Source organism: Mobula hypostoma, chromosome 12 (assembly GCF_963921235.1).
Source record: "Mobula hypostoma chromosome 12, sMobHyp1.1, whole genome shotgun sequence".
Lineage (NCBI taxonomy): Eukaryota > Metazoa > Chordata > Chondrichthyes > Myliobatiformes > Myliobatidae > Mobula > Mobula hypostoma.
In genome coordinates this window covers 88,065,857-88,087,926 of record NC_086108.1, presented here as the reverse complement: position 1 = coordinate 88,087,926, position 22,070 = coordinate 88,065,857, and the positions used below count along the sequence as shown (strand labels likewise).

Below are 22,070 nucleotides of genomic sequence, written 5' to 3'. Positions count from 1 at the left end.
AGCAACAACCCTCCCCCAACCCCAATTACTTCAGCAAAAAAAGCATCAACACCCTCCACCCACCAAGCAAGCAAATAGCAAAGCCCCCAAGAGAGAATATGATCAGCAGTACAACGAAAACTAATTGTTCACCTGACAATTCACAGTGAGAGGGGAGGCTTAACAAAACAACTCGCTGATTTGCGATGAGAGAGTCAATCGCATCGCTTCCACCCCCCCCCCGCCACCACCCGAGTTCTCCGACCCGAGAATCGGTAACAAACTCTTCCACACCAACGTGAGAGAGAGAGAGAGAGAAAGAAAGAGAAATAACGGTGAGAACATGAATATGTAGAATCCTGGAAAGTGAGGCTGTCTGTTTCATGAAAGGAAGTTCCCTGGGCAAACATTGGGTATGAAGTGCATTTAGCATTTCATCTGTGATCCCAGCAGCAGAGCAGAGGGTCAGGTGTGATTCCTGGTCATTTCTGGTTTCCCGGGTGCAGTGTGCAGTTATAGAAACAACTAATACACAAAGTGTTGGTGACAGATCACTGCAAAATGATTCGCCAAAGGCACCTGTAGTTTAGACCATAAAATCATAGAGTCATATAGAGTGCTGCGGCTCAGGAGCTATCCTTTGGCCCATCTAGTCCATGCTGAATTATTATTCTAAAGCAATCCTATTTATACACTTGTAGCTGCACTAAATGAATATGACTGTTATCTTTAATGGCAAAGAGGTTGTGATCTAAGATGTTCTTTTTTGGCTTGACCTAATTAAAGTATGTTCTCAGTTTGTAGCCCAAACACCTATGGACCTGAATGTAGGCTGAAATGTCAGTGTCAGAATGGAGCAGAATGTGATCGATTCCGTGGGTGTAAATGCACAGCCGGATGGCGCGGCCTAAACTGTGAGAAATCAGGTATCAGACATTGTGTGCGATACGCGTGTAAAGGTGCTTAGAAAGGCGTGTGTGTGTGCGCACATGCGCGTGAGTGCTTGCATGTGCTTTTCTTGGAATGCACATGTGTATGTACTTTCTTTGAAAAAGTGGTTGTTTGTTCCAGAGAGCACCGCATCTTTAAAAAATGATTTTCTTTTTACTTCAATTTGAGATTATCAACAAGCATGCAATATATATATATGTGTGTGTGTGTGTGTGTGTGTGTGTGTGTGTGTGTGTGTGCGCGCGCGCGCGCGCGCAAGATTTAAATAACCTTGATTCAAAGTTCAAAGTAAATTTATTATCAAAGTACATGTATATCATCATATACTACCTTGAGATTCATTTTCTTGCAGGCATTCAAAGTAGAATCAAGAAATACAAAAGAATCAATGAAAAACTACACATAAACAATGACTGACAAACAACCAAAGTGCAAAAGACATTGATTCATCACCCATTAGTGTTCACTATTCCATGATTTACTCAATAGTATTGAAATAAAATTTTGTTAATTTCTATTCCTGGCCTGGCTTTAGGTTTGGTTAAAACAGCTCTAGACTAACAATTCAGTGGAGTGTGTGCCAAAATCCCAGCTCAACTGCAGTTTGACAAGATTCAAATCTTACAATTTTTAAATCTAGAAAGAGAAGTCAGAGTTATCAGTAAAAGTGACAAAATGCCCAACAGATTGACCTGTGTCCATTAGGTGGAGCCTGTATGGTGTGGTCCCCAGAGTGTCACTGTTCGTTCTTAACTGCCTTTGGGGTGGCATTCTGGAAATACTCAACAGGTCAAGCAGCAGAATTGATGCCAGACCTGAAACGCTAACTGTTTCTCTTCCCTCGGATGCGGCCTGATGAGTTTTTTTCCTGCATTTCTTGTTTTATTTCAGGCTTCTGGCATCATCAGTACCTTTCTGAAATTCATTGGCAAGCAGCTAAATTTATTTATATATTTGTTTATTTATTGAGATACAGCACGGAACAGGCCCTTCTGGCCCTTCGAGCTGTGCCACACAACAATCCCCCAATTTAATCCGAGCCTAATCACGGGACAACTTACAATGACCAATTAACCTGTCCACCGGTATGTCTTTGGACTGTGGTTGGAAACCGGGACGCTCGGAGGAGGGCCACACTGATGTGGGGAAAGCGTTCAAGCTCCTGACAGGCAGTGGCGGGTATTGAACTCAGATTGCCTGTACTGTAAACCATTGTGCTAACCTTTATGCTACTGTAGAGCGTCGAGTCTCTCTGTGATTCTGACAGAAGGTCCACCCGCACCCATCATCTTCTCTGAACACTTCGAACTGAGTGGAAGATTAAATGGCAGTTTTGCCAGCTAAGCCCATGTTCCCACAACAAGTACAAGGAGAAATGCCAAAAAGTAAATGATCTTGTTCCTGGAGCGGCCAGGATTTTGGAAATGCTCGAAACATTGACAGTGATGACTTCCATATATTAGCTTGTGCACTTGGTAGAATTTTCACTACCTGATAAGTAAACTGTGATCTATTTAGAGATATTTAGTAATATTTGGCTGGTTTTTGTTTTCCCTTTGAAGATCACATTCCTAAGATACTGGACACATTTACCGAAGTTGAATTGAACCTCAAGTCAAGTCCCATAATGAGATGTTCTTCTTCAGCTATACCGTTGCCCATCAATGGAGAAATACAGATCCGTAAGCCAACCAATGTAATTCTAAAGGTGAGTTTTCTAAGAAGCAGTGCTCTCATTTGTAGACGTTGCAAGCCCGAGTTAAAGATTAAAGAGAGGTTAGCTTTATTTGTCACATGTACATTGAAACATACAGTAAAACGAGTCATTTACGTCAACGATCAGTGCAGTGCGAGAATGTGCTGAGGAAATGTCATCATGCTTCCAGCGCCAACATAGCATGCTCGTGTTTTACTAAGTCGTGCGTCTTTAAAATATGGGAGGTCACCAGAGCACCTTGAGGAAATGAACACACATCACCGATGCTGGCCCTGTAAAGATTTACACCACTGTCCACCCAAGAATAGCTCAGGAGACTGATGCCACATTTTTTTTAAATATATAAAATCAACAACTTATTGATTATTTTTTTCAAAACTAATAAGAATTCTTACAATGACAATATGACAGAGAATTGCACTGAATTTCACAAACCCTTCAGTCCTGTATCTGTGTGTTACTGATAATGCCTCACACGTATCTCTTCTCACCGCACTTCATTGCTCATTATCAACACATCCAGAGGAGTGTGAGCCATGCACTCGGTGGTCAGATATTGAAGGATAAGGGCTACAGGAAGATTTTGAGGAAAGACTGTACTCCATGGAAACAGCAGATACAAGGAAGAGGCCTGTGATCTGTATAGATAACAGCATGACCTTTAGAGGGAAGTCTTTCAGAACTGGATATACTAACTTTTCATAGGTCCAAACAGTAGAAGTAAAAGCAAAGGTAGTCGAAGTCATCACCATCACGATGTGCCATGTCATAAAATACAGGCAATCATGGTCTCATGGCCATGATTGCTCTTGGCAAATTTTTCTGCAGAAGTGGCTTGCCATTGCCTTCTTCTGGGCGGTGTCTTTACAAGATGGCTGACCCCAGCCATTTTCAATGCTCTTCAGAGATTGTCAGTAGAGCATAACCAGGACTTGTGATATGAACCAGTTGCTCATATGAGTTGAAGTAAGATTAAGGTTAATTAATGGTTTTTGAGATTTTTTCAAAATCACCAAAGTTGGGCATTACAGAATGAAAACAAACACTTTGGTCCAATGAGTTCCCTCTGATCAGCAACCAAACATTTATACTAATTCTATGCGAATCCTTTTCTTTATTCTCCCCACATTCTCATCAACTGCCCCAGATTCTACTATTTATCTGCACGGTGGAGGTAGCTCATAGTGTCCAACTAACCTACTACTCTGCACCTCCTTAGGATGTAGAAGGAAACCAGACGACCCGGAGGAAACTACAAGGTCACAGGAGAGCAAGCAAACTCTCTCTTTTGAACCCAGGTCTCTGGTGCTTTGGTAGCTGTGCCTCTCGGCCACCCAATTCTTTTCAGGAAGACTAATGTGCTTTACTGCTATAGAAATACCTTTGAAGTGGTTTCCTAAGAGTCCTGTATAATTGAAGTCAGAAATAGGCATGTAGAAGCTGGGGTAAAATAAATGCAAGGGAATACTCTGCTGGCTTTATGGTAAGATTCCCTGAAGAAACAACAGTTTGATTTCAGGGGCAAACTGCTCATCGAATTACCTGTTATGATAATTACACCTCCCCTTTCGTTCATACACTTATCACAATGTTGTGCTGCTACATCCGAGAAAGGCTACGTATGATTGGATTTGGAATAAGAGTAGGGAATTCTTGTCTGGTCTAGCCAATATCTATTCCTCAATATCCTATTATTGTGTGTTGGTGGCAAATCACTTCTGGAAAGTCCCAAAGTTCAAAGTAAATTTATTATATATATGTCACCATGTACTACCTTGTGATCCATTTTCCTGCAGGCATTCACTGTAGAACAAAGGAATACTGCAGAATCAACCACAAACTACACATAAGCAAAGACAGACAACCCAATGTGCAAACAAAGACAAACTTTATACACACATATACACATACACACAGCACCTTGTGAAAGTATTCAGTCCCCCACAAAAAAAAATCTTTGCCCTTAAAGAATTTGCAAAACATCACTAGAAGATTCTGTAAAGATGTGGAAGAAGGTCTTGTGATCAGATGAGACTAAGGTGGAACTTTTTGGCTTCAGGTCTAAGTGTGGCATAAATCTAATACTTCGCATCAGCCAGGTAACATCATCCTTGCTGTAAGGAATGGTAGAGGTAGCATCAGGCTCTGGAGGTGCCTTTCAGCAGCAGGCACTGGAAATCTGGTCAGGATTGATGGGAAGATGAATGCAATTAGGTGCAGGGAGATCCTGGATAAAACCCTACTAGTCTCTGCAAGAAAGCTTAAACTGGGGAAGAAGTTCATCCTTCGGTAGAACAATGACCCAAAGCACATTGCCAGAGCACCCATGGAGTGGCATTAAATGAAGAAAATTGATGGCCTTCAATGGCCCAGTCAGAGTCCTGACCTTAACCCGATCAAACATCTTTGGCAAGACCTCCAGATTGCTGTCCACTGCTGCTTCCCCGCTAACTTGGCACAACGTGAGTAATTCTGGAAGGAGGAATGGGAAACTCTTGTTCCATCACATTGTGCAAAGCTAATAGGGACTTTTCCAAAAAGACTACTGGCTGTAATAGCTGTGAGAGATGGCTCAACTAAGTACTGAGCAAAAGTGGGGGAGTGGGGGGAATGCTTTTGAACTGCTGCAATTTCAGATTTAAAATTTTTAGTTTTTCATGCTTTACAGTTTTCCCTGGTTTTGGGGCTCAACTGTGTTGGGCGGGGAAATGAGAATGTGATTCAGAAATAAAAATTCTCAGTTAAATTGATCAAAATCCTCAGTCGTAATACTCATTTATGTGAACAAAGGTTTGGGGGTGGGAGGGGGGGCTGAATACTTTTACAAGGTACTGTAAGTAAATAATGCTGAAAATGAGTTGTAGAGTCCTTGAAAGTGAGCCCATGGGTTGTGGAATCAGTTCAGAGTTGAGCTGAGTGAAGTTACTCACCGTGGTTCAGGAGGCTGATGTTTGTAGGGTAATGACTGTCCCTGAGCCCGGCAGTGTGGGATGCAAGGGTCCTGTGTCACCTTCCCAAAGGCAGTGGTGAGAAGAGAGCATGGCATGCATGGTGTTGGTCCTTTATAATGGATCCTGCTTTTCGGTGGCAGTGCTGCTTGTAGTTGTGCTCAATGGTGTCTCTCCCTTTACCTTTCTTTCCCCTGCCCCCAATTCATCCTTTTGCCTTGTTTTCTCTCGTTTCTTACTTACTGTCCTCTCATTTTCTCTCCTCCTCTGCCCTTTCCCCTCTCCTCCCTTCTCCATCTCTCTTCTTCTCTCCTCTGGCTCATTCCCTCTCTCTCCAAAACACTGGAAAATAGTTGGTGAATCAAATAAGCAAAGGTGCCTTATTAAACAAAAGAAAGACATACAGTGCGGGATTGTATCCTTACTTCTAAAGTGGCAAACTGATTCCACTCAGTTCTACACTGAAACATAGAGTTCAACCTATATAGACAATAGCACAATCTCTTTGCTCTGCTAAGAACATAAGAACAGACAGAAATACAGAAGCAGGAGAAGGCCATTCAGCCCGCATGGCCGGTTTTCTGTCCACTAAAATGATGGCTGATATCTTACCTCACTATTGCTTTCCTGCACAACCTCATGTCCTTTATTTCCCTGAAGTTACATGTCTGTTTTAGTTCAGTCTAAAAATCGGTTACTCGCAATAAAAAAAAGTTTGTAGATTCTGCTGGACCTGATGAGTAGTCATTTTAAAATCCTTTATTTCCTTAATATCCAAAAATCTATTGATAAACACTGTACTTAATATCCTCAGCAACTGGATATCACTGACTGTTGAGTACAGAATTTCAAGGATTCATTGTACACTGACTGAATTATTTTTGTTCTATCTTAATTCAGTAGCACGACTCAAGTCACACTCCCCACAACACCGAACCAGCTTTGTTTTCTGTCAGAGCCAGACATGACTCCAGGCCAGTATATTACCCCAGTTCTACAGTATGTACTCTAATCTTCTATGAAGAAGGTGTAGGCTGTTTAAATGGTTTTGGCAAGGACTAGATAGGCTGAAGGACCTGTTTCTGTGCTGTACTTCTTGATACCCTTTGACTTTGGGTTTGCCACCCTACTGAAAGCCTTCTGAAAGTCGAAATCAGCACACCCACTGGCTCCCTTTCTGACAACACACATCGAAGTTGCTGGTGAACGCAGCAGGCCAGGCAGCATCTCTAGGAAGAGGTACAGTCAACGTTTCAGGCCGAGACCCTTCGTCAGGACTTTCTGAGTTCTGTTCTATACAATCTCGGGTATCTCTACAAATTTTTTAACATGTAATTTCCCTCTCGTCATTACATCCTAACTCTGCCAAGTCCCTTTTTTCTATGTGCCTTGCTACCTATTCCTGAACAACTGATTCAGGAGTTTACCTATGCTGGCATCAGGCGAAGTGATCTGTATTTCTCAGAATTCTCTCTCCCTCTTTTCTTATATAGTAACATGACATTTGCTGTCTTGTGACCTGTGAGAGCCATTTTAGAGTCTATGGAATTTTAAAAGATGACAGCCGGTGCATTCTCTACTTGCACAGCCATTTTGTTCAAAAACTCACTGACAGTGATGTAGCCTGTTACAATACTGTCCACGGCATATCTGTAGAAACTTGTGATTGCCTTTGGTGACATACCTAATCTCTCAAACTCCTCATGTAATATGCCGCTGTTATGCCTTCTTCGTAGCTGCACCGATGTTAGGTCCAGATTAATTTCTCAGTTGTTTGGGTAAGATTCCCCTCCAGAAAAAAAATCCCCACTGTTGACTTATTGCATTTTGCCATCCCTGCTTCTTTAAAGAAATTGCAATCTTTAAATAAAACCTCGTCTTCCTGGCCCTGCGTCAGACAGCTTGCCTCCGATTGTATCTCAAGCTTTCTCTGGGTCTGCAGTGTGTGATCAATAACTTGCCCAAGTTCACCATCGTGTGGTATAAACACCATATACTGTGGTAAGGTCCAGAGAGGGAACCCTGCCTGACAGTTTTCTCTTTATCCCTAAGAAAAAGTATTTTAGCCTGCTCAAGGCATTTTCCTGCATCAATCCAGGAAACACACTGCGATAGGGAATGAACATGCATGTCTTTACTCAATGCTGTGTTTCCTCAAACGAAGTAAATTGATAAAAATCCAAATTTCCCCTTATTTATTGAATGTTATGAACTGGACAATCTATTCTCATTGCATGAAAAACCTTTCCACTGGTATTTTGTACAAAAGGGATTAATTATTGTTTGGAATTCGGTATACGATAAAGTCAGTACAAGTTATCCAGTTGTCAAATATCAGAACTGACTTGAAGTGTCACTTGTGTTTTCATCCCAGGCAATGAAATCGATCATGCAAGGGAACCTAACTACTTCAGAATTCAAATTGCCGCAGGTCAGTCTACAGGATGAAGGTGTATGGGAGTGTGGGGTCAACACATCTACTGGCACTGACTCCAGGAAGTTCAAAGTCATCGTAAAAGGTAGGAGTTCCCAAAGGCTTAAAACTTTGGGCCTTGATATTCAGCTTTTTGCTGATGTGCAAGGTGGTGTAACATGTAATTACAGTTTATATAGCAACATTACCATAAACCTGACACTGCAAAACCAGGTCAAACCAACAGCGCTTCTAAGTGCCGCTGGTCTGTAAGCTACAAAAGAACAGAGAATCCTGTGATTTAGTGTTCCAGGTAGATCCAGTTAGGGAAAGGCACAGCACAACAGGGGCTACTGACTACAATGAGGGTGCAGGGGTGAGGGGGTGACACGGTAACACAGCACTAATATTAGAGAACCAGCAATCAGGGTTTAATTCCCTTCACTGTCTGTAAGATAATTGTATGTTGGGGCTCCTCCTACATTCCAGGGACATATGGGTTAGTAAGTTCGATGGTTACGGTGTAGTAATTAGGTGTCGCGGCTTTGAAGGTCCGAAAGGACCTGTTACCATGCTCTGTCTCTAAATAAATTAAAAACAACAATCTATGCTAGTATATTAACCCCAGTGTCAAAATTCCAACTCAAATCTTCATCTGCAGCTTTCTAAAGTTTAAATACAACATATCTACTTGTTCTCCCATGTCTGATGTATCAAACATGATTTAATTTTCATATAATCATCTTGGCTCTGCCCAATCCTACTATTAATTTCCAGGTACCCTGCTACCCCCTTACTTAACTAAAGATTTTTGCAATTTCCCTACTGCTAATGTTAGGCTAAGCCGTTTGTGGTTCCCCTTTTGCGCCCTGCTTCCTCTCTTAAACAGTGGGGTAAATCAATCATCCAGTTTATGGAACCATACTAGCAAATACAGAATTCTGAAATACAATTGTATCCTTTAAAGTTCAAAAGAAAGGTTCAAAGGTTCATTTTATTGTCAAAGTATCGTGTACAATACAACTCTGATATCCGTCTTCCCCAGATAGCCATGGAATAGAGAAAAACCTCAAAAGTCATTGAAAGAAAAGACATCAGCATTAGCTCCATCGCAATCTTTCCACAATCTTTGGATACCCATCATGGGGTTTCATTGCCTTCAGTCCCATCAATTTCTACTATTCTTAAAACTAATACTAATTCCTTTATTTATTATGACACAGTACGAGACCACTCAGTCTGTTAAATCCTTGCCAGCTCTGAATAAAGCAACTCCATCATTCACATCTCCCTCTTTAGTTTCCTATAGTTCTGCTACGCTGTTCCCTTTCACATGCCCAACAACTTCCTTTTAACTTTTTACTTTGCCAATTGCTTACACTGAAGAGCAACTTACAGTAGCCAATTAGGTTTTGGGGACCAGGGTGAAAACCGGGGCATCCAGCAGAGCAATGATTGCTGACAATCATGAGTAGAAGGTGCAAACTCCACACAGATTACATCTGAAGTCATGATCAAATGTGAGAACTGTTATTCTCCACTCTCTTCATAAGGATTTCTTTACCTTCTAATGTGAAGTCGGAAAGAAAATATTTGTTTAATTTCTCTAAAATGTTATTTCCCTCTTTCTAAGTAACCCACCATGCATTTGGCTAATATTTTCTACGTATCCATCGAATGATTTATAATCTGCTTTAATGTTTCTTGATTGATGACTGTCCTCATATTCTGCTTTCCCCTGTCCTTTATCAATTTCTTTATTCTAATTTGTTAAAATCTGGGAATTTCACAATCCACAAACCTGCTGCCTTTTTTTTGACAATGTTACAAGTCATTTCCTTTATCTAATGCTATCTTTAATTTCTCTTGCTCACCCACAGCTGGAACACTTTTGTTTCGTAATCAACAGCAACCAACCTACACTTCCTACTTTCACATGTTGCTTGAATTAGAATTTCAAGATGGTCTACATTTTCTTTAAGTAATGCACACAAAATGCTGAAGGAACTCAGCAGGCCAGGCAGCATCTGTTGAAAAGAATAAACAGTCGACGTATCGGGCCAAGACCCTTTATCAGGACCCGTGAAGTTCGGACACATTCCTCCTGCATTTTATATGTTTGCTTAGGATTTCCAGCATCTGCTGATTTTCTTGTGTTTGTGATACATTTTCTTTAATCTTACTATAATATTCCAATGACTCTTCCTTAAAGAATCTCTTACTATTATTATTAGTTAATTCTTTATCAGTGCGTAACAGTAGATCCAAAGTCACCTACTACCATATTGGTTGCTCATACGAATCTCAAAATCCATCTCCTGTAAAAATAGTCACATTTCACTCTTTATTTTCCTCTAGCCCTGCTAGAGTCAGCTATTGGTCTCTTTCTTATTTCATGAACAAGTAACAATTGTTGTTTCAGTTCCTCCTACTCCAGTAAATATCCCAAGTATCTTGGAAAAGAAGAGCAAGCAACTAAAGGTGAATCCAAATATTGAAAACTTCACTGGAGATGGACCAGTGAAATCAGTTAAACTCCTTTACAAGCCAAATGACAGTCGGACACAATGGTCTACAATAGTAGGTGAGTTACTTTAAAGGAGTCAGTATGAACTGAAAACTGCCGGGGATAAAAGACTGTGTAAATCATTGGTGAATTTAAGTGAAGAAATTGTTAATTTTGGAAATTGAATTGATTAACCATATGCCAGGGCATTAGCAGATAAAATGTTTGACAAGAACACCCTCTAGTGGACTGCTGGCAATTTTGGTAACAAGAAACCAGTGAAGACTACTTGACCCTTTGAGATCGCTTCACTATTCACTGAGATCATATCTGACGTTAATATCTTATGTAATCAAAAATTACCTGTTTAAGATTAATGGTTGTCATTACATAGCTGTTATTTGTGAAAGACAGTTCCAAATATTTAATACTGTGTGTTTCAGTGTTTCCTAATGTCACTGATGTGAGTTCTGATGAAAGATCTTCAGCCTGAAGTATTAACTCTGGTCCTCATGCACAAGTGCAGCCTGACTTGCTGACTATTTATGGCACTTTCTGTTATTATCTTATGTCACTTATGTAAAACTTGGCTCCAGTTGTTTTAGACAAAGCACGGAGTCCAAGTGTCTCCAAAATAAATAATTCTTTTCCTATCTTCTTGTTTCCCCTCAAGTATATTTTGCAGCAAGTTCTGCTGTTTTATGCTGCTGAATTAAATATTCTAATCACTGTACTGGTAAAAATGAGAAGACTCACAGATCCAGACAAAATTGACGTAGGTGTAGGGAACATGGCCTTGACAGGAGGGAAACACTATGTCTGCAAAATTAAGACAGGGCAGGCCAGTTGGAGAGTCTAGTAGGCTATAAAACTCTGCCAGTATCTGGATTCTTCACCCTGTCAGTGCAGGTCACCGTGCAGACAATGGCTCTCTCTCTCTCTCTGGCTATCCATCCCATAGGATGATGATGGTTCCTTTCAGTCAGTTAGTGGGGTTTAGGATTCCCCACTCCTCAGAAAGGAACAGCGTGTGCGTGAGTGGATTTTAGGTGAGTAGGGGGTTGCACAGGTCCAGACCCACCCTCTCGACATCCCCTCCCGGATCCAGCAGCATGGTGGGGTCCAAGACAGCTGGGGGAAGTTCTGTTGCAGTGAATGGCCAGACCAAGCTTCGATGCAAGGGATGCCCTTTCCGCGCTTCACGGCATGTGTTTGCTAGATGGCCGTTGACCCGACGAGAGGATTCATCCGCCCTTTGACAAGTCTTGTTTTTCGTCCTGCAGGGTGTCTAGCCACCCTCCTCACCAGGCAAGCCTGGTGGGGGAGTCGGTTTAGTCTCCAACCACCCGACCATGTGACAGGTAGTACTAGGTTACATGGTACCAGTAGCACTCAGACCAGTGACCTGGCCTGCAGATAATGGCAAGCCTCTCGTGTATTGCTATTTATCCAGCACATTTCCACCTTTCTCTTTCTATTCCTGAAAGGGAATTGTCTTTAGGGAACCCGATGATATCGTCATTGGAGTTGTGAAAAACCTGCCTATTTGGTATACTTTAATCAGAATTAGAAGTATTATTTGTATGCTCTCTGTATGCTGGAAAACTTGGGGATGCTATGGACAGTTCATTGGAAACAAGAAATAACGAATTATGACAACTAAGTTAGCAGATCCCTTCAGTCGTCTTAAATGGCACTGTTGTAGTTTAACTAATACAGGTGAATTATACCTGGGTTAAAATTGAGAAATACACACAAAATGCTGAGGAGAACTCAACAGATCAGGCAGCATCTGTGGAGGGAAATAACAGATGTGACAGACAGACTCGATGAGCCAAATGGCCTAATTCTGCTCCTATGTCCTAGAGTCGTATGCTGCCTGACCTGCTGAGTTCCTCCAGAATTTGTATGTGTTGTTCAATATTTTCAGCATCTGCAGTCTCTCATAAGTCTAAAATTGAGAAATATTTTATTTTATTTCAGTTGATACTAATGAACCAATCACTGTAATGAATTTGAAGCCTTCAACGCGTTACCTAGTTCGGGTACAGCTCACCCGCCCAGGAGAAGGAGGAGAGGGCCCCCCAGGTCCTGATGCCATCTTGGAGACGGATTGCCCAGGTAGTTACATATAGAGTCTTATCTGAATGGAGCCTGTTGCTAATACATCTTCAACAAAATTGGATAGTGTCACAAATGTATATAGCTAGGGTACCTAAGACTTTTGCACAGTACTGCCATAGTTTTGGGTTTGGATTGTACTGCTGCCGCCAGAAAAAAACAAATTTCTTGACATGTGAGTGATGATAAACCTGATTCCGATAGGGGTCTCTATTGTGGACTGAGAGTGGGAAGAGGCCAATGAGTGGGGAACCATGTTGGGTAAAGGGGAAGAGAGAGGGGAGGGAGCAGGAAGCACCAGAGAGACATTCTGTAATGACCAATAAATCAATTGTTTGGAATCAAATGACCTTGCCTGGTATCTCAGGGCTGGGTGTGTCTGCAGCCGCTCCACCCCCACTTTCCCCTGGCACTCCTTCTCTGCCACCTGTCCCACATGCCTCCCACGGCACTCCACTCGCACCATTCATCAGAACATAAGAAATAGGAGCAAGAGTAGGCCATCCGGCCCATTGGGCCTGCCCCGCCATTCAATAAGATCATTGCTGATCTGTCCGTAAACTCAGCTCCATATACCTGCCTTTTCCCCATAAGCCTAAATTCCCCTACTATGTAAAAATCTATCTAACTGTTTCTTAAGTATATTTAGTGAAGAAGCATCAGCTGCTTCCCTGGACAGAGATTTCCACAGATTCACCACTCTCTGGGGAAAAACAGTTTCTCCTCATCTCTGTCCTAAATCTTCTCCCCTGAATTTTGAGGCAATATTCCCTAGTTCTAGTCTCACCTACCAATGGAAACAACTTTTCTACTTCTATTTTATCTATCCCTTTCAAAATTTTGTATGTTTCTATAAGATCCCCTCTCATTCTTCTGAATTCCAGAGAGTACAGTCCCAGGCGACTCAATCTCTCCCCATAGGTTAACCCCTTCATCTCTGGAATCATCCTGGTGAACCTCCTCTGCACTGGCTCCAAAGTCAGTATATCCTTCCTCAAGTATGGAGACCAGAACTGCACACAGTACTCCAGGTGCGGCCTCACCAGTACCCTGTGTAGTTGCAGTGTGACCTCCCTGCTCTTGAATTCAATCCCTCTAACAATGAAGGGCAACACTCGTTTGCCTTCTTAATAACCTGTTGTACCTGCAAGCCAACTTTTTGAAATTCATGCACAAGCACTCCCAAGTCCCTCTGCACAACAGCATGCTGCAATTTTTCACCATTTAAATAATAATCTGCTCTTCTATTATTCCTTCCAAAGATCTCGCATTTACCAACATTGTATTCCATCTGCCAGACCTTGACCTTGGCCCACTCACTTAACCTATCTATATCCCTCTGCAGACTCTCCACATTCCTCTGTACAATTTGCTTTTCCACTCAGTTTAGTGTCATCAGCAAATTTTGCTATGTTACACTCAGTCCCCTCTTCCAAATCATCAATGTAAATGGTAAACAGCTGCGGGCCCCGCACCGACCCCTGCGGCACCCCACTCACCACTGACTGCCAACTGGAGAAACTCCCATTTATACCAACTCTCTGCTTCTATTGGTTAACCAATCCACTATCCATGCCAATACACTTCCTCTGACTCCATGCATCTGTATCTTATTTATAAGTCTCTTGTGCAGCACCTTATCGAACACCTTCTGGAAATCCAAGTATACGACATCCACCTGTTCCCCTCTATCCACTGCACTCATTATGTCCTCAAAGAACTCCAGTAAGTTTGTCAAACAGGACCTGCCCTTTCTGAATCCATGCTGCATCTGTCTAATGGAATCACTCCTTTCTAAATGTTCCGCTATTTCTCCCTTAATGTCAGCTTCAAGCATTTTCCCGGCTACAGGTGTTAAGCTAACTGGCCTATAGTTGCACGTCTTTTGCCTACATCCTTTTTTAAAAAGTGGTGTGACATCTGCTGTCTTCCAGTCTGCCAGGACCTGCCCAGAGTCTAGAGAATTTTGGTAAATGATTACTAATGCGTCTACTATAACTTCTGCCAATTCCCTCAGCACCCTGGGATGCATCCCATCAGGACCAGGGACTTGTCTACCTTCAGGCCCTCTAGTTTGCTCATCACTAACTCTTTAGTGACAGTGATTTTATCGAGGTCCTCACCTCCCATTTTGTCCATTACATCATTCTTTGGCATATTGAACCAAGGTGCCTACCTAAGCTAGTCCCATTTGCCTGCATTTGGCATATTCGCATCATCCTTTGTTCCCGGTAGATTTACAAACTCACACTCCACTCCACATTGACAAATACAATCCTGTGCAACAGTCTAAGGCATCCTAGCTATTTATATGTGTCTAAGAATTTTGCACAGTACTCTAATGCTACATAACGTGCATGTTTTCTACAGAGGTAATGCTGTATTTCCAATTTGGTGAAACCATGCCTACTTTTCCTGAGCAAACAACAGGAATTCTGCAGATGCTGGAAATTCAAGCAACATACATCAAAGTTGCTGGTGAACGCAGCAGGCCAGGCAGCATCTATAGGAAAAGAATTAAACCACAAAACCCCTTGAGTCTGCTCTGACAATCAATAATGATCTTGGGTTCAGAAGCACTTTGCACCCCAATCCATGTTATACTCGACTCCTTTCTAAACTATGACTATCTTAGAGTCATAAACTTAAAGGCATGGAAACAGACCCATCAGCCCCATTCACCCATGCTAACCAAGGTGCCTACCTAAGCTAGTCCCATTTGCCTGCGTTTGGCCCATATCCCTCCAAATCTTTGCTACCAAGTGCCTGTCCAACTATCTTTCAAACATTGTACCCACCTTTACCACTCATTCCAGCAGCTTATTCAACTACCTTCTACACTTTGAGTGGAAAATTACACCTCGGGTCAACTTTAAGTAACTCCCCTCTCACCTTAACCCTGTAGTTTTAGACATCCCTACCATGGAAAATGATTCAAACTGTCCATCTTTTTATTCTCCCTCCTGAGTTTTGTAAACTCCTCTCAGGAAAAAGGATCCAGTGCTTTCCTGACATACGTGATGAATAAATTCCTCTTCATCTTTGTTCTGAAGGAATGTCCCTCTATTCTGAGGCTGTGTCCTCTGGTCCTAGACCTCCTCACAATAGGAAACATCCTCGCCATGTCCATTCTATCCAGGCCCTTCAACATTCAATAAGTTTCAATGAGATTCTCTCTCATTCTTCTAAACTCCAGCAAGTTCAGGCCCAGGGCCCTCAAACACTCCTCATATGTTAACCTTTCATTCCCAGGATTGTCCTCATGATCTTTCTCTGGACCCTCTCCAATGCCAGCATGTCCTTTCTTAGATCAGGGTCCCAACACTGCTCACAACTATGACCTGACCAATGCCTTGAACCTTTGAACCAATGCCTTATAAATTTCAGCATTGAACCCAATATTCTAAGTATGGTCTCATCTTGGCTTGAATATATTTCATGACAGCCTTTATGGAATCCTAAAGGATCATGATCTTATCTCTGACTTAAAGAGTTGACAACTCCCATCCCCTTGAAACAATGACCCCTAATTCTAGATGTATCCTGATGGGGAAATATTCTCTCCCCAGCTACTCCATCCATTCCCTTCAGAAGCCTTATATTTCAATATCACACTTTTCACTGTGCATATTTCATCCAAATGAACTACTAATTCTTCCTTCAGAACCCACAGTGGTGGCAAAGATTGACCGGGTCTTGACCAAGAAGAGAGATACCATCTCCGTCAGCTGGAATATTTCCAAAGATCACGGGAATGGAAGTGGATTCATCGTCCGAGTGACTGACCTTGAGAATTCTGTTAAGAGGGAGGTTCGAGTGGAGTCCTTCTCAGTGCGATCCACGGAGATCAGAAATCTGGAGCCTGGACACAGATATGAGGTGGATGTCATTGTATTCTACTGTGGTAGCCTTGGGCGCCCATCAGAGAAGGTTCTAGTAAAAGTGGATGCAGGTAATTTGGAATTGTTCTTAGATCTTCCTTACAAGTTAACAGAAAATAAAGTGAAGATATTTCTGGCTACTTTTTTCTACCAGAAGGAGAAAGGACTGAAGATGTCATTCATTTGTAGACCATGTTAATGTATTTCTTCTTTTAATGTTATGTTACTTCATTAATGAAGTTGAGGGTCCTTCGTGTTTGGGGGGCTGCCCTCCAGGCCCAATGAGGCGGTGCTGCCCTGTTACGTCCCTGAAACCAATTAACCTACTCACCCTAAACGTACATCTTTGGACTGTGGGAGGAAACCGCAGCACCTGGAGGAAACCCATGCGGTCATGGGAAGAACGTACAAACTCCTTGCAGTGAGCGGTGGGAACTTGAACCCAGGTCGTTGGTGCTGTAAGGCACTACACCACCAGAATGCCACTGTGCTGCTAGGGTATATTACCTAGTGTCTGCACCAAGTGCTCCAAGAGCAGAATTATCTCAGCTAAATGCAGAGAAAAGATGGCATGGGAGTCGAGTGGAGCCATGGGATCACATGGAGGGGATGGGCACACTCATTACTGGTTGCTGCCTAATACTCTCATCCCCCCCACCCCCCACAATCCCAACCGCCCTGTACTCTAGCCCACCTTCGCGGCAGCTTCTTCCGACACTGCTGCAGCTGTCAGTGGAAAGGTCCTTTAGACTTTCCAAGCAGACTGCGTGACGGAAACTTGGCAGCCGCTAACTCTACATGCACTCCAGACAGGAACTGCACAACTGCCAGGTATCTGTGTGTGCAAAAAGAGTCGTTATTTTATCCAACTTTGCTGACATGTTCAGGAAATCTCAGTGAAACCGAGCATCACGGTGCAGGTCTAGTGACCGACCTGAAAGAGACTGAACAATTTCTAGACAAGTCATCTTAACCCGGCCACAGAAGCATAACTGCCATCTGGTCATTACTCGTTGAATTAAATTGTCAATGATTCTTGTATAGTGCAGGCCACTCTAAAGATTAAAGATTAACTTTATTTATGACATGTACATTGAAGCGTACATTGAAATGTGTCATTTGCATCAAGTCAAATCAGCGAGGTTTGTAGAAGCACCCAGGGGAAACTGGAGCACCCAGAGGAAACCCACCTGGTCATGGGAAAAGTGTACAAACTCCTTACAGACCTTAAATTCTAACAAGAAACGAAGCGGCAACAATTCAATTTTGCTCTCATTGGTCAGCAAACAGAGAAGCCTCTCATCCTCTCACTAGGAGCAGATTTGAACCCTCTGAACCCGTTTCCAACTTTCCTACTTATGTTGAAAATTTAACTATGATTTATGCTCAGTCTTTCTAAAACAGTCACCTATCTCTGTGTATTAGCCTTAATTCAGCGCTTAGCTGATGAACTTGCCAAGTCAGTTGGAACAAAGACTTAAATTCAGGTCCAGAATACATGATTAGTCAATCTTTGGCAGCCTTGATAATGGGTCTTGGCCGGAAATATTGGCTCTTTACTCCACCTCAGTTGTTGTGTGTGTTACTTTTGATCTTAGGAAGTTCTTTGAGATTGAGAATGAGTTGGTTCCATTCCAGTTTTATGGGTTCTGGCACATAAAAGTCTGATGAGACCTATGTGAGGCTCAGGGCTGCACCGCAGGTGGGTAGAAGTTGTTTGATACAGGCAGGCGGATAGATCTGGAGGCATAGAAGCAAGAGTACAGTTAGGCAGTACGGAAAGAGATACTTTGCACCTACATGTTCATAACGACCAAGATGCCCATCTAAAGTCATCCCATTTTTCTACATTTGGACCATATTCCTTTAAGCTTTTCCTGTCCAAATTTAAATGTTAATTTGTCTACCCCAGCCATTTTCTCTGGCAGCTCGTTCCACATACACATCATCGTCTGTGTGTAGAAGTTGTCTTGGGGTCACCTTTAAGTCTCTTCCCTTTCTTCCTAAACCTATGTCCTCTAGTTTTTGGTTCCTGCTCCTTAGGGAAAAAGGGCTTTGTGTATTCATCCTATTGAGGTCCTTCATGATTGATTATAAATGATAAACAGCAGCAGGAGATGTTATGTGCTGCATCAGTGCTGATCTGATGCTGAGCAAAAATCCCCTACTCCTGACTTGAGATCCTCCCTGTTGCCCATGTCAGACTGGATGCTCCCTCACTGCTGTCCTGATGTTGGCCCAGGTGCTCCCTCACCACTGTCCTGGTGTTGGCCCAGGTGCTCCCTCACCGCTGTCCTGGTGTTGGCCCAGGTGCTCCCTCACTGCTGTCCTGGTGTTGGCCCAGGTGCTCCCTCACTGCTGTCCTGATGTTGGCCCAGGTGCTCCCTCACCGCTATCCTGGTGTTGGCCCAGGTGCTCCCTCACCGCTGTCCTGGTGTTGGCCCAGGTGCTCCCTCACTGCTGTCCTGATGTTGGTCCAGGTGCTCCCTCACTGCTGTCCTGATGTTGGCTCAGGTGCTCCCTCACTGCTGCCCTGATGTTGGTCCAGGCGCTCCCTCACTGCTGTCCTGATGCTGGCCTGGATGCTCCCTCATCACTGTCCTGATGTTGGCCCAGATGCTCCCTCACTGCTGCCCTCATGTTGGCCCAGGTGCTCCCTCACTGCCGTTCTGAATTTGACCCAGGCACTCCCTCAACGCTGTCCTGATGTTTGACCAGATGCTCCCTCACTGCTGCCCTGACGTTGGCTTGAATGCTCCCTCACTGCTGCCCTGACGTTGGCTTGGATGCTCCCTCACTGCTGCCCTGACGTTGGCTTGGATGCTCCTGCGGGGCAATCCTGAGCACTCCGGTGGCCCTGCCCTAGGCACTTCCTCAATGCTTTTGTCCAGTTCCTTCCCAGTTGTGATGAATGGTTCAAAATATTCCCCTCCATAGATGCTGCCTAACTTGCAGAGTTTCTCTGGCGTTTTCTATCCTTTGTGTATGATACATTTGACAATTTTCCAATTTCCTCAAGGTACATCAAAAGAATACCTTACATAGAGCTGCAGAGGCTTAAATATCTAACCAATGGAACGCCCCAATCTTGGTTCAGTATGAGAGTACTCCATTCTGTTTTACGTACTCTGGCTGTGCCCGGTTTGACAGTCAGAGGTACATAATTGAAACTGTTGGTTCTGTCTGTGCAGGTCCTCCATCTCCCAGACAGCTCCAGGCCACTCCCTTGTCCCTGACCAGCATAAGCTTGAAGTGGCAGCCACCTCTCAACACTAAGGAAATAAACAAATATACCATTGAGTACCAGCAGATGGAACCGCCCAGTGAGCCCAGATGGATTGATACAGCAGCTAGAAATGAGACCATTCAGGATCTGAGTCCAAGCACACTGTATCAGTTCCGCGTCCGTGCCCAGTCTAAAGTTGCAGGTGAATGGAGTGCTCCCATCACGTGCTGGACATTCAGTGACTGTAAGTGTACAGATTTCTCACCTTTGGCATTCTCACTTTATGAACCCCTTTGTGTTTTATTTTAGGTAATTTTCACATTCTGTTAAGAAAATTAAATTTGTTGCAGTCTGTCTTGAAAGCCAGCAATCACTCCAAAAAAAAAAGATAGGTGGGTTGGGATTAAGGCCTGAACCCTTGAGTTCTCAAAAATTTTAAGGAGGTCTCTTTACAAAGGAATCAGTATCAAGATTATTAGCATTGATGCATGTCATGGAATTTCTTGTATTGTGGCAGCAGTGCAGAGCAATAGACAAAGGGAAAAATACTATAAGCTACAATAAGAATTAAATAAAAATAAATAAGTAGTGTTAAAAGAGAGGTAGTGCTTTTTGTCCATTCAGAAATCTGATGGCAGAGGGGAAGAAGCTGTTCCTGAAATGTTAAATGTGTGTCTTCATTCTCCTATATCTCCTCGCTGATGGTAGTAATGAGAAGAGGGCATGTCCTGGATAGTGAGGGGACTTAATGATTGATGCTGCTTCTCGAGGCAGTGCCTTTTGAAAATTTTCTCAATGGTGGGGAAGCTAGTGCCCATAATCGAACGGGGAAGACCACGTTTGTGTTTCTTCCAAAGGGGACAAAGCATCCATTCCACCACAATCAACTGCCCACAACCCTCCAGGTCATTCTCTGCCTTGTAACTGGTAGCCAGACCCAGCTGGGTCTCTAGTGGTATGAATATCCACACTGGTATAATAACTCCCTCTGTGCAAGATGCTCTTTGGTACCATTATCATTTGTGCTTGTTGCTGGCAGAAATTGGACAATAAAGTCCAAAGTACAACCAGGGTCTTTAATTCACATAAAACAAGGAGAACGCTCAATACCAAGTCCCCAATTTGTCTGGCTCTCTTCCTGCGCCTGTGTGATTGCTCCCTGAATTGGTTGTGCTGGAGATAAGTTCTGTTCATCAGAGTGCTCACAAGAGCTTTTCACTTCAGAGATAATTCCATGTTTTGCCTTTTTAATAGCCTATGCCTAGGTCACTCTCAAGCTGAGATCATTAACACCATGGAAAACATAGGTTCATAACATCAACACCACCTACAGATCCTTCTCCATGTTGCATTAACCTGACTAGGAATTATATTGCTATTTCTCACTATCATTGCATCCAAGTCATCCAAAAGCCTTACCATTCCCCTCCCCAAAACCCCTGTTGGTGTGCTTTCTTGGAGCAGACTCAGTGGGTTGAATAGGCTAATTCTGCTTCTATGTCTTATGATCTTCCACCGGAAGGACTGAAGTAGTTTACCTTCCATACTCCCAGACAATCAGAGATGCACAATAAATGCTGGCCTCGTCACTGAGACCCACATCCCAAGATTACTGGAGCAACATCCCTGGAGTCTAGGGAAGCCTAAAGGAGTCCTTGGGAAATGAAACAAATCATTGTTTTCTTTATTTTGAAATCCAGCAATTCCTCCAGCACCTTATGATGTTAAGGTATCAAACATTACCGACACATCTGCGGTGATCTCCTGGGTGGTACCTCCAAAGCATGCCATCTCCTCTGTGGTTATAAAGTGTAAAGTCTATGGGGCCACAACATCTCCTGAAGTGACAACGATCAATTTGGCGGAGACGCCAACCTCAGAGCACGTCTTGCGTGGGTTGCGGCCCGAAACCCCCTACCTAGTGGAGGTTGTAGCCATGAACAATATGGGTGAAAGCCACCCAAACCCAATGAAAGAGCTTCGCACTGCAGCAACTCCACCAGGTAAGAGATTTAAAGACTCAACTGATTATGGTCTGCATCTAAATTCATATAGACACTTGCCTACACAGTATGCAGGGTAATGAATCACTTGCAACAAATAATGCAAGGCAGAAACTATACTAATAGCATTCAAATGGTGCATGTATTAAAGGGCATCAGATTAAACTTTGCTTTCATCTCCAATACTTTGAACTTCTGGAGTGATTCTGGAGTAGTAGAGCTACTGCCTTACATGTTCAGCAACCCAGGTTCTTTCCTCTAGTGCTTTCTGTGTGTAGCTTGCATGTTCTTCCTTTGACCCCATGGGTTTCCTCCAGGTGCTCCT

General features: G+C 43.0%; 1 protein-coding gene across 4 annotated transcripts in view; it reads left to right on the top strand.

The window, feature by feature from the left end:
* The window catches only part of tie1 (tyrosine kinase with immunoglobulin-like and EGF-like domains 1), a 107,301-nt gene that overhangs the window by 52,097 nt on the left and 33,134 nt on the right, over positions 1-22,070 (top strand). For 2 of the 4 annotated variants that reach the window (XM_063065021.1, XM_063065020.1), the window contains 8 exons: positions 777-905; positions 2,493-2,638; positions 7,970-8,114; positions 10,431-10,592; positions 12,498-12,635; positions 16,300-16,587; positions 19,708-19,986; positions 21,443-21,745. In XM_063065021.1, coding sequence (XP_062921091.1) covers positions 777-905; positions 2,493-2,638; positions 7,970-8,114; positions 10,431-10,592; positions 12,498-12,635; positions 16,300-16,587; positions 19,708-19,986; positions 21,443-21,745 — 1,590 coding nt within the window. The remainder of the gene's footprint in view (positions 1-776; positions 906-2,492; positions 2,639-7,969; positions 8,115-10,430; positions 10,593-12,497; positions 12,636-16,299; positions 16,588-19,707; positions 19,987-21,442; positions 21,746-22,070) is intronic. The other 2 variants (XM_063065022.1, XM_063065023.1) reach the window with 2 other exon arrangements.